Source organism: Ctenopharyngodon idella, chromosome 5 (assembly GCF_019924925.1).
Source record: "Ctenopharyngodon idella isolate HZGC_01 chromosome 5, HZGC01, whole genome shotgun sequence".
NCBI classification, from domain to species: Eukaryota; Metazoa; Chordata; class Actinopteri; order Cypriniformes; family Xenocyprididae; genus Ctenopharyngodon; species Ctenopharyngodon idella.
This window is the reverse complement of record NC_067224.1, coordinates 152,318-164,102: the sequence shown is the minus strand read 5'-3', so window position 1 is coordinate 164,102 and position 11,785 is coordinate 152,318. Positions and strand designations below refer to the sequence as shown.

The window sequence follows — 11,785 nt, the reverse complement described above, 5'->3', positions numbered from 1 at the left end:
TAAAAGTGGCACTGCAAAATGTTTAATATATATTTTTCATACTTTTACAAAAAGAATCAAAATTGAAGTGAAGCTTAATATACTTGAATTCTAGACTTTTATGAATAAAAAAAAAAAAAAAAGGGTTTCTTCTTTTCTGATCAGAGCTTCTGCGAGCTTTCATTTTTCTAAATATAAAAGGTTAAGGGATTAAATGTTGCCTTTTTATGTAGTAATATTTATGTAAGACCTTGTTCTTCTAGTTATACATTGTACAAGTCCAATGTTTCTTGTAAAATGATAATGGATTAACTGGGGGGAAAAGCAACTATGCAAAATAGAAAATCATGAGCAGGAATCAGCATTTCGAGACACCTCAGATGAATAGAGTAAAAAACTAACATTATCTTGCTTCCCCAGTAGATTGATTGCACTAAGATTTGGAAACATTTTTTGTATTACAAGTTTTCTGTAATGTTTAAATATGCAAATGAGGCATTATCTTATTAAATATGCACTAATTTATATACATTTCTAGAACAAAAATCTGAAGATTGGATGAACTCAGGTTCAAAATTCTTTCTTTTTTTGACATATTAGAGTCAGGTTTTTTTTTTTTTTTTACAAAGGGGGATTTAAGATATCTTTATTATTTTCACCATTTTTTTTTAGGAATAAAATGTGTAAAATCAGGCATATATATCAAGAAACCCCTCTGTAAAAACCTTCAGAATATAGATAGAAATAAAACTAAAGTTTGGTGTATGTAAGTTTTGATTCACGAAAAGCCAAAAAATGCAAAATCTCAAAATTGACAGGTGCATGAAAACAGTGTTTTTTGCCTGTAGTGTCTCCCCTTAAAAAGGTGTTATGCATCCAGATCCAGGGTGTTGCGTACGCTTAAATCCACGCCAACACTCACATTTATAAAACGGTCTTTGACGTGGAAAAGTGCTTAGAGCCACGTCAGGGTCTGAGCAGACGTACACACTCTTCCTGCTCAGATTACTGCAGGATTTTGGAAATCTAAGCTGTTCTTGCAGCTCTCCAAGGATTTGGACGATGACTGTTGATATTTTATATGTAAATGACATTAATTTAGTGTCGTCGCCATTCAGCTACGCGCAAGTTCAAGATCATTTGCGATTTATAGATTTCACATCGTTTTCCGTGTACATTCATTCTATGAATCACACGTACGCACATCTGAGAAATGATCGTAAGATCACATTTAAGACGGTTTCTGAACAACATTTTATAAATGAGGCCCAAAGTGACGGTCACCTTTTCCACTGATGAAAGCGGTGACATCAGCAATCTCTCTACACCACACCGTTTCATCAGCTATCATAGGAGTGCATCAAGGTTCAGTACTTGGTCCCCTGCTCTTTTCAATATTCACACCCTCATCAGGCACAATCATGTGACATGCAGCTTTAACTGTTGCTCAAACCTGATGACTCCATCTTAGCTCGTTTCTCAGCATCTGCAAAGAAAAACATAATCTGGAAGAAACGTCACCTTCAGATCATCCTTTTAAAGACAGAATAATCCCATCAATCAACCACATTATTATCTGTGTTCCACAACAAGGCAGCAAGGTACTTTTCTACCCTCATCACTGCTGACTGAAGCGTTTGACCAGTGAGCCCCTCTGAGGAAATGCTCCAGACAACAGCTGTTAAAATAAAACATTTCGATTCATCACTAGATGTCTAAAAAGCCAAAATTGTTCACACAAGAGTTTATTCAGAACAACAACATACATATATCAGTACCCAGAGCACAGCAGCATTTTATTTACACATTCTGTACATTCTAAGCATGATTATTTCATCTAATGTTTTTTTAATCAATGTTCTCTTAGTGTTTCAAAGACAGTCGGACTTTCAGGGAACACTAAAGCATTTCCAGAGGGGCGTTAGTAGAAGCTCAGAGTGGTTTGTAACATTGTAACTGCAATATGACACATATCAACAGGAGTATAACAAAACACCCTAACTCCCATGATGCTTCAGTAAACTTGAATGACATCATCCCACTCCCTCACAGGCCAGACGCCATTCTCCTGTACGTTGAACGGGGAGCTCTTCCAGTCCCAGGTTTTCACAGGAACATTCCAGTTGGGTCCATAGTTGGCCACCACATAGTCTCCGGTCTCGCAGGGAACCTGGACCTTCAGCTCCATCAGCTCGGTCCAACACAGGCTGAATCGTGGGAACACGTATCTGTCAGGAAACAATACAAATATGAGAAGACTCTGGGTAGACGATTCTGAGTTATCTTGCTTCACACTGCTCATAACTGCGGTGATAATTAATCACGGGGATTCGTAAACTGACTTTTCACACTGTACATTCCTAGACCCGGGGTTAAGATCCCCACATTTACGGTGTCATTGATTGGATGAATACCATGTGATCTGTTTACATGAAGGCTCTAGTATCTTGTGTCCTCATATTACATTTCTGACTGTACAATCAAGTTTTTTTCTGACTTTTTGCACTATAAAGCTCTAACATCCATGATTGAATCATGTGACTGATATCAAAACTAATGTTTAATTGAAAATAGAAAACGCTCTAACACTCACTTGAATTTTTTGCCACTCTTTGCCTGTGTGCCTCCATTCCACACAACGTCACCTTCATCATAAAAAAAGAAAATGTCCAGTTTCACATCGTTTCCCTGAAAGGAGAGCTCCAAACTGTCCTCCACCTGAAATTAACATGAATGAAGGGAGAAAATGTGTCTGCAAAAGTCGAGTCTTGATTTCACCCAACAAATATATCAATAAAGTCTCAATAACTGAATAACAGCTCTCTAAATATGTAATACAGTAATGAATTAAAAAATGTCCTTACATATTAAATAATTTAATGGAATCAAGGAACACATGACCAGAATATTTGTCAAAATGCATTTACTGTTATATAAACAGTTGAGGTTAATAGTTTCAAGTTCAAAGTTCAAAGTTAATCCCCAAATACATTTTTAATTGAGTTGAAGTAACAGCAGCAGGATTAATGCTGATATAGGGTTAGGGTAAAATTAAACCAGGATCAAAACAAACGGTTTAATATGTATCTTAATTGGTACAACACGTTCGTAGAGTTTGTTTTTATATCTAGAACACTGCGTCTTTCTGCTGAAACTGTCTGGCAGAAATACTGGGGAAGAACAAAGTCCCTTTCGAGGAAAGCCTGTTCACTCGGGCGTCCAGGACCAACTCCTATCTACTGAAATCTCCTTACCTTCCCGAACTTGTGTTTCAGTGGGAGACCAGCCTTCTGAAACGCCTGAGTGATGTCATGCCTGTAGTCTTTAATCCAAATGCCCAGATCAACGTCTTTACTGTAGGGAATGATATTACACTGTCTGTACCATCCTGTGGGAAAGGGAGAGAAGAGGAAGAGAGTTATTCCATCTAATTAAGTCGAATTTCCAATTTTTCCAATTCTAATTTAATTCTTCTTCTTCTGCTCTTGAAGTCTTTGGTAACCCATAGAACCAAACACAGGAAAATTATGAAATTTGGCACAAAGACGGAAGACACTATGAACATCAACCATGGCATATTTTGAGTCTCCATCTCTAACACTCTAGCGCCACCAACAGCTTATATTAACCTGAAAAACCTAAAAACAAAATCTCTTAATTATTGGCTCAATTTCCACAACACGAGTTTCTCCTTCATTTTCTGTAAAACCTGGACTGTTCATCGGATCGTCACCAAAACATGCTGGCCAAAAATGATCAAAAGGTTTTTGACACACCCGACCATTCTTGTGTACAACAGTGCCTTCTATTGGCCAAAAGTTGAAAGCCGTTTTATAACATTTTAAACTGCTATATTCTGTCAAACTTTTTTGCCATTGGTGTGTGTGGCCACATGATGCTGTAAGTCCATCATATCAGAATGATTTCTGAAGGATCATGTGACACTGAAGACTGGAGTAATGATGCTGAAAATTCAGCTTTGATCACAGGAATAAATTACACTTTACTATATATTCACATAGAAAACAGATGATTTAATAATATTTCTCAATATTACTGTTTGCACTGTATTTTAGATCAAATAAATGCCTTAAATCATAATGACCAGTAATGTATAGGCTGAGATTAATTGTGTTTAAAGGGAGTCTGAAGTATGGATCAGTGTAATTTTCAGAGCTTCTTACCGAGACAGGTTCCACTGCTGAGCCAGAAAGGGACTCCAAGCACAGAGAGGACTTTGGAAGCCAGATGAAGCAGACTTTTAGCCCTCATCCTGAAGTCCACAGCCTCTGCAGAGGTGTCTTCTGGGTACAGCTGCACAACATTATTTTCACACTGAGCCCAACAGATATACAGTGCTTAAACCAGACAAATCAGTCCAATCAGAGCGGAATGTGTAATGATGTAATTGATACAATCTTTATTTGAAGCGACAAGTTTCTTTCAAAAGGTGATCTACTCTATTTTGATCTCTACTGTACACATCAGTGTTTATTTCTGAACTATAAACTTTTATCCCAGAACTTCTGTGATCATTTTATTTATTGTAAGACAGAAATAATGATACTGTGTGGTTGAAAAAACTGTTTGTGAAGCTGTTTCATATCTATACATGACAACGGCTCTCTCTGGATCAGATCTGAATGCTCGCTGTGATCAGACTTGTCAGAGGTTTCATAGACGGAGCCGCATCGCTGTCATTTAGGAATAAGATTGCATGGCTGTTTGAAGCGAGATCGCAATCTTGTAACGATTAATCGTGCAGCTCAAAGTCCAATAAATATATTAAAACACTTATATTTGTATTTCCCATCAAACAGCAGTACCTGGAAGAAGGCCTTGGCTTCTCTACTGCGACACTCCAGAAAGCGACTGCTGGAAAACTCTCGCAGGAAGCCAGAGAAGTTTCTGGGGATTCTTACATCAAGCCCATCAAGAGTGGTCAGAATGAGCTCCGGCCTGGAAAAGTCGTGGAATTAAACAATGTCTAATCTTAAGATTCTTTCCCAAACCTATAACTAGCATCTGTAGTATGTGAGTTAATAAATAAGATACCGATCAAAAGTTTGGGGTCGGTAAGATTTTTTATATTTTTGAAAAGTCTCTTCTGCTCAAAAATACAGTAAAAACACTGAAATATTATTCCAATGTAAATCAGCTGTTTTCTATGTGAATATATAGTAAAGTGTAATTTATTCCTGTGATCAAAGCTGAATTTTCAGCATCATTACTCCAGTCTTCAGTGTCACATGATCCTTCAGAAATCATTCTAATATGATGATTTGATGCTCAAGAAACATTTATGATTATTATCAGTGTTGAAACAGTTGTGCTGCTTCAGATTAGTGTGGAAACTGATACACTTTGTTTTCAGGATTCTTTGATGAATATAAAGTTCAAAAGAACAGCATTTATTTGAAATAAAATCTTTTGAACATTATAAATGTGTTTACTGTCACTTTTGATCAATTTAATGTGTTCTTGCTGAATAAAAGTATTAATTTCTTTAAAAAAGAATCTTCCTGACCCCCATCCTTTGAGCACTAGTGTATATGTGCCTGTTTTAGTGTTTTATGCAGGTATTAGTGTTTGTTTTTGTCCTTTTCATAACAGGCAAATTCACTAACATCTTTCTGGAAACAGGAACACAGATGGAGAACATGCTTCAAGCACATGTAATACTCATGCCGTCGTCACCTGTCATAGGCCCCGGCATGACGGCCATAGTCCAGTTTCCCGAAAGGGGCAAAGGTCCGGTCCATACTGGCCTTCAGCCTGAGCGGGCCGTGCCAGAGGTACTTCCCGCTGCGCTCGTACAGGACAACCACATGAACCAGACGGCTGTTAAAGCGGAAAAGGAAGTGCAGTGGGATTTCTTTGGCCGTCAGATCATCCATGCTGACCAGTCTGGGATCTTTCCCATGAATCTCCATCAGCTCCAGACCGCGCTCAGCTGCCGCCTCCAACAGGGCGGCCTGCACGAGTACAGAGAAGAGTTATTCATCTAAAAATGTATATATATATATATATATTAATAGTAGTACAGTATTAGTGTTTGTCTTGGTGCTAGAATGATTTTGTACACTGTAATGGATTATTACAGGATAAAAAAAGATTGAAGTTTCTTCTCAAATCAATATTTCATGTCCCCGTCATAATTTATTTGGTAACTTCATGGTGATTCAGGTCATTATCACTTATTTATCCACCAGGATCATTAACATAACCGTACTGACTTCATACATGATTCTGTCGATTTCCTCACATCATATTTCCAGAGGTTTCCGTACAGAGCGAAGGTGGTGAAGTCTCGGTGTGTGCAGAGGAAGCTGCAGTGGGGCTCCTTCAGCTGACTGTCCCTGTACAGAACGGCATCCTGGGACAGGAGCTTCAGAGAGGCCGTGTCCACCAGAAACACCGGCAGTTTAAACTTATGGACCAGCCCCAGGAACTTCTTCAGCAAATGCTGGATTAGAAAAAACACAAAGGAGGGGGCAAGACACAGAATTATCAGAGGCGGAATAATGATGAGACGGTGTGTGGACAGACCAGAATAAATCAGACTCACCCAGTGTGCCTCTTTCCCAGACAGATATCCTTTACTACTCAAGACGCTGAGCCCATTCTGAAGGAAATAATGTCAATATATTCATTTATGATTTATATATACTATATGTGTGTGTGTGTAATGATAGATAGATAGATAGATGGATAGATAGATGGATAGATAGATAGATAGATAGATAGATAGATAGATAGATAGATGGATAGATGTACACGGGTTCGTCTCGTCACCTTCGTCTGTCTGTAGCTGAAGAGCTGGAACAGCAGGAATATGGAGCTGGCAGCGATGAGGAGACTCAACACAAATGTCCGGTTTATTCGAGCCATTAGAGCTGCTGCACAGGAGGATCATATCTGTGCTCACACTGACTCATCTGAAACCACAAATACACACCTGATATCACAGTATATCATCTTTTTATACGAAACAACTAAATTCTACATTCATATAATTCAAAGTAAAACCAGCAGAATTAATGAATCGCTTCTTACAACTTACCATGAGCAGGAAAACGCTGAATAACGGCTTTATCACAATCATTTATGAACGCATTTATTCTGCCTGTGTGTTTTCACATCGGATTCACAACACACTGCGACCGTGCGCCAGTAGGGACATACAATCTGTGAAAACGCGTTGCAAAAATAGTCTTAAAGGGACAGTTCACCCAAAAATGAAAATTATCCCATGATTTACTCACCCTCAAGCCATCCTATGTGTAAATGATCTTCTTTAAGACGAACATTCTGCGCACACACACACTCAAACACGCAAACCTATAACCTAAACACGTAAATGAACGGCAAGAATGCATTAAAGGGATTCGGTTTTCAGTAGGAAAGGTGTCATTTAAGCGGCCACTAAAGTAAAAATTAACCATTTTTACAACGGAAGTGATTCAATCAAAAACCAACTTTAGCTCGATAATAATTTTCCTATTGTCACTGTGAAGCTGCTTTGAAACCACATGTATTGTGAAAAGCGCTATATACAGGTGCATCTCAATAAATTAGAATATCATTAAAAAGTTTTATTTTTTTCCTGTAATTTTATTCAAAATGTAAAACTTAAATATATTCTAGATTTATTAGACATACAGTAAAATATTTTTTGTTTTCATTTTGATAATTACAGCTTGCTGCTCATCAAAATCAAAAAAATCAGTATCTCAAATTATTAGAATATTTAATTTCAAGTTCTATTAAATGACCATTCTCAGGGTATAAATACTGGGTTTAGGTCAGTAATCCCAACAGCAGTCATGGGGAAGTCTGCTGACCTGACAGTTGTCCAGAAGACGGTCATCAAGACCCTCTACAATGAGGGTAAGCCACAGAGGGTCACTGCTGAAAGAGCTGGCTGTTCACAGAGTGAATTGGCACCTGTCCACACTGCCAAAGGTACCAAAAGCTGGTTCAATGACCATGGTGTTACTGTGCTTGATTGGCCAGCAAACTCACCTGACCTGAACCCCATAGAGCATCCATCCATCATAAATGTAATCCATACTGCTCCAGGGGGTTAATAAAGGCCTTCTGAAGCGAAGCGATGGGTTTTTGTAAGAAATGATGCAGGATGTAGGAGTATCGTAAGCTTAGACGCCTCTCGCGATTTAAACAAATAGGGCTGTGAAACAAACTCAAGCTCATCTTCTCTTATATCGAAATCCTTCAACATTTCTCTTTAAAATTCTCATTTTAATTCGTGACCAGTGTTTTGTTTTGCTCCATCCTCTGAGCTTCTGCGTTCATCATTATGTCATGAGTCGTGTCAAAGGTCACTCTTCTGCTGCAAATCAATGCATACGGCCATATGCTGGAAACTAGTTATTTGAATTTAAATATGGATATTTTTCTTACAAAAACCCATCGCTTCACTTCAGAAGGCCTTCATTAACCCCTGGAGCTGTATGGATTACATTTATGATGAATGGATGCATTTATTTTGGGCTTCAAAACACTACCATTATAAAGCTTGGAAGAGCCAGGATATTTTTAAATATATCTCTGATTGTGTTCGTCTGAAAGAAGGTAGTCATATACACCTAGGATGGCTTGAGGGTGAGTAAATCATGGGGTACATTTTAGGTGAACTATCCCTTTAATGTCTTGAAGACAGGTGAGCTGTACCTGAGCCTCTGAAAGAAAGAAAGAAAGAAAGAAAGAAAGAAAGAAAGAAAGAAGAGATTGTTATTAATGGATGTCTGAAGGAGAGGTTTAAGTATGCTGAATAAACTGTTTTTTTCTGAATACATTTTTTTCTGTCCGTTAATCTTCAAGGTGTTTGCCATCACATACTTCTTCTTGAGTGAGCTACATTTGGAGTTTACAACGGGAAAAATTATGTTTTATAAGAGACAATAATGTCGCGACAGGTAATGTCAATAGCGTAAAGGCTATAATGTGATTGGTTCACGAGGCACACGTGACACATTAGACTCCGTGAAGGTTGGTATCTCCTTATATAATAAGATCTCTGGCTGTTCTCCCTCTTTTGTTTTTCAGCGATTCTCTGTGTATCGCCTACTGAGCTGTTCATGATTTATTTTTTATTCATTTTCCTCTCCATTATCTCTTCATACTTTTATACCCAACTCATGCGTATTGCAGTAAAAACTTTAATACTATACTCTGACTCTAGAAGTCTAGATCCATCAAGAATCTCAGAAAGTCACTGTATGATTCACATATTGATTGTTGGATTTATCTAATAAATCACACATTTTCGTGCACAGGTAAAAAGGATGCAACCTCAGTTGCTTTTTCGGCATTACAACATCAGATGATCAAAGTCAGCACTGAGTCTTTGGTGAGCTTTAATGTTTGGAATTAAGCTCATTAAGGAGTGTTACAGAGGTTTGATTATTAGTTTCTGCACAAATGTTGACAAAATCTTGCTTCAGTCCAAAAATTAGACCTAAATGACTTAAAAATCAACATAATGACAAACTCAGGATGACACATTTATACAACAAAAACATACACATCCAAAGTTATCCAGATATAATAATAACAGTATATGACAATCTGGGGACATTATAAGCAGCTTTCATCATTTTTAGACTTGTGCAAAGCTCAAATTCACCAACTGAAGGATGATCTACAGATTTCGGATCTCAGGACATTTAAGAAAATCCCACAGAAAGCAGATAAAACGCTCACACTACACAGAACAAAACTAAAATAATAGTGAAAGACAAACAACTCAAAAAGCATGTCATCGTTCAACCTAAATCAGTGTTAGAAAGTGCACTCAACTATTCCCTGATAAACCACTAGCTTTTCCGACGCAAACATCTCCTGATGAAAGTGTCTGTCGAAGAGAACGTGAAGGAAACGTCTCTCCAGATCCTGCCGGTCTACGAGCCTCGGCCATCGCGAGTGTGTCCAGTTTTCCTGAAGGATTGGGAGATGTGTTCACGGCAGGAGGGCGTCCACTGAAGGCAGTTTATCGTAGAAGCAGATATCACAGGACACTGAGGGATCCTGCTGGGATATACTGCTGTTCGATCCTCCCAGCCCATTCTCTGTTTTCTGGAAGCTTCTTACCGCGCTGGGAACCTGCAGGCCTGAGGTCAGCGTCAGACCGCCGCACCACACCTGAAACACAAACACGCCGTCAACACACTAACAAATCATTCACTATCATTTTCACCACAGAGACCGGCTCACTTCAGAAACCTGTTCTGATACTGAAGTTACTAAAGTTTTACAGTGAAAAGCAGTAAATGATCCTCTTGTTTTCTTTTGTTAGATTAACTGACACAGACGGCAGCAGGTTTATTAGGCTGCTGTCACTTTAAGACCGAATGCACAGATCTAATACACTGATAAGTATTCGATTACCTTCCCAACTGTTTATGTTCACCTAACACATAACCGACTGCGTTTAAGTGAAAACTCGCCATTTTTACATATTTTTGTGTGTATTTGCCCATTTAAGCGCATGCCTGCAGCCCAAAGCAGTCGTGTTTTGCTCCGTCTCGGATCGCGTGCACATAAAGCCGCCCGAACAGCGTCTCTTTTGCAACTCAATACGCTTTTAACTTCACATCCGGCAGGAAACTGTTTATTACGACAGCCATGTTGCATGATTTGACTGATTTGGATGTTAGGAAGGGTGACAGCGCTCCGCTTTAAAGGAAAGGAACCGGATGCAGCATCATGTTTTCGTAATCATTGGAAGCCAAAATCAAAACCAAACTGAAACTTGTGTACTTGCGTTTAGAGAAGATCGACACTGTGAAAATATGAACAAATCAGCTTTGACATGGAAAAATGCGCACATGGAATTATCCAGTTGTAATCACATTTAATGTAAAGTCAAGTCAAATTTATTTATATAGCGCTTTTTGAGCAATACAAGTATTTTCAAAGCAGCTTTTTAGAAAATCAATTTATAACATCTTAATTTCTTCATGCCATATATTTCGCAGATTAATAAATATGGCTTTACACGAGTATACTGTATGTAAGCAGATAAAGTTGGACATGCTTATATATTCAGCTTCATATAAAGAGCTGAGCGATAATATAGTTATATTTTGCGACAAAAAATAATCAAGCAGTAGAGATTTCCTATATAGTATATATCGCTTTAAATACACACTGGTTGATGGTGATATCTTGCTGAAAGAGTTTGTGTTTGGAGACGTGATGAGATGAACACAGACAGCGAGAGCAACACGAGGTGTATTCATTTCACATGTATTCATTTAGCACACGTTTATATAAAGCAACTCACAAATGAGGAATATTACAAGAGACAATAATATACAATGCCAAGTTTGAAGTATGAACTAAATTAGTACACAAGCTAATGCAGAAATGAAGGGAAAATGAACAATAAAAAATACATTTAATTAAATATTCCATATTTACTTACAAAACTCAAGAATAACTCACATCAGCCTTCTTAACAGCATGAAAAACAAAACTGTTATTCTAATTTTCAACCAAAGGATTAGTTTTTTGTTGTTGTAACTTATTCATTTATAACATTTAATCAGTTATTCATTGATTGTGTTGAGTGAACGATTCAATGACTGGAGTAAAGATGGGTTTCAGAGTGACAAATGTAAGAGTGAATCTCTTAAATTATCGTTCAGTTTGTGTTCATGTGTTCTGCGGCAGTGAAGAAGACATTTAAATGCCTATAATTCTTTAATCTTCATCCAAAGAAACATTAGCAACCAAAAGTGTGTTATGTCGAAGAGATGTTTGATGTTTTGTTAGTGGTCAT

General features: G+C 37.9%; 2 protein-coding genes across 6 annotated transcripts in view; both read right to left on the bottom strand.

The window, feature by feature from the left end:
• Window positions 1-1,708: 1,708 nt before the first annotated feature.
• On the bottom strand, window positions 1,709-7,126 carry fktn (fukutin). 2 transcript variants are annotated; one of them, XM_051895622.1, is made up of 10 exons: window positions 7,043-7,126; window positions 6,775-6,917; window positions 6,548-6,604; window positions 6,245-6,445; window positions 5,677-5,954; window positions 4,806-4,938; window positions 4,164-4,314; window positions 3,234-3,367; window positions 2,573-2,697; window positions 1,709-2,207 (listed from the first exon to the last, which is right to left on the bottom strand). In XM_051895622.1, exons 2-10 carry the CDS (start codon window positions 6,868-6,870, stop codon window positions 1,994-1,996), a joined length of 1,389 nt encoding a protein of 462 aa, XP_051751582.1. In that variant the 5' UTR covers window positions 6,871-6,917; window positions 7,043-7,126; the 3' UTR covers window positions 1,709-1,993. The 2 variants fall into 2 exon arrangements, with proteins under 2 accessions (XP_051751582.1, XP_051751583.1); XM_051895623.1 differs by having other exon boundaries at window positions 4,164-4,293; window positions 7,043-7,118.
• A 2,216-nt stretch (window positions 7,127-9,342) lies between these two features.
• Window positions 9,343-11,785, bottom strand: part of fsd1l (fibronectin type III and SPRY domain containing 1-like) — a 28,973-nt gene continuing 26,530 nt past the window's right edge. For all 4 annotated transcript variants that reach the window (XM_051895618.1, XM_051895619.1, XM_051895620.1 and 1 more), the window contains one exon: window positions 9,343-10,143. In XM_051895618.1, coding sequence (XP_051751578.1) covers window positions 9,961-10,143 — 183 coding nt within the window. In that variant the 3' untranslated portion in view covers window positions 9,343-9,960. The remainder of the gene's footprint in view (window positions 10,144-11,785) is intronic.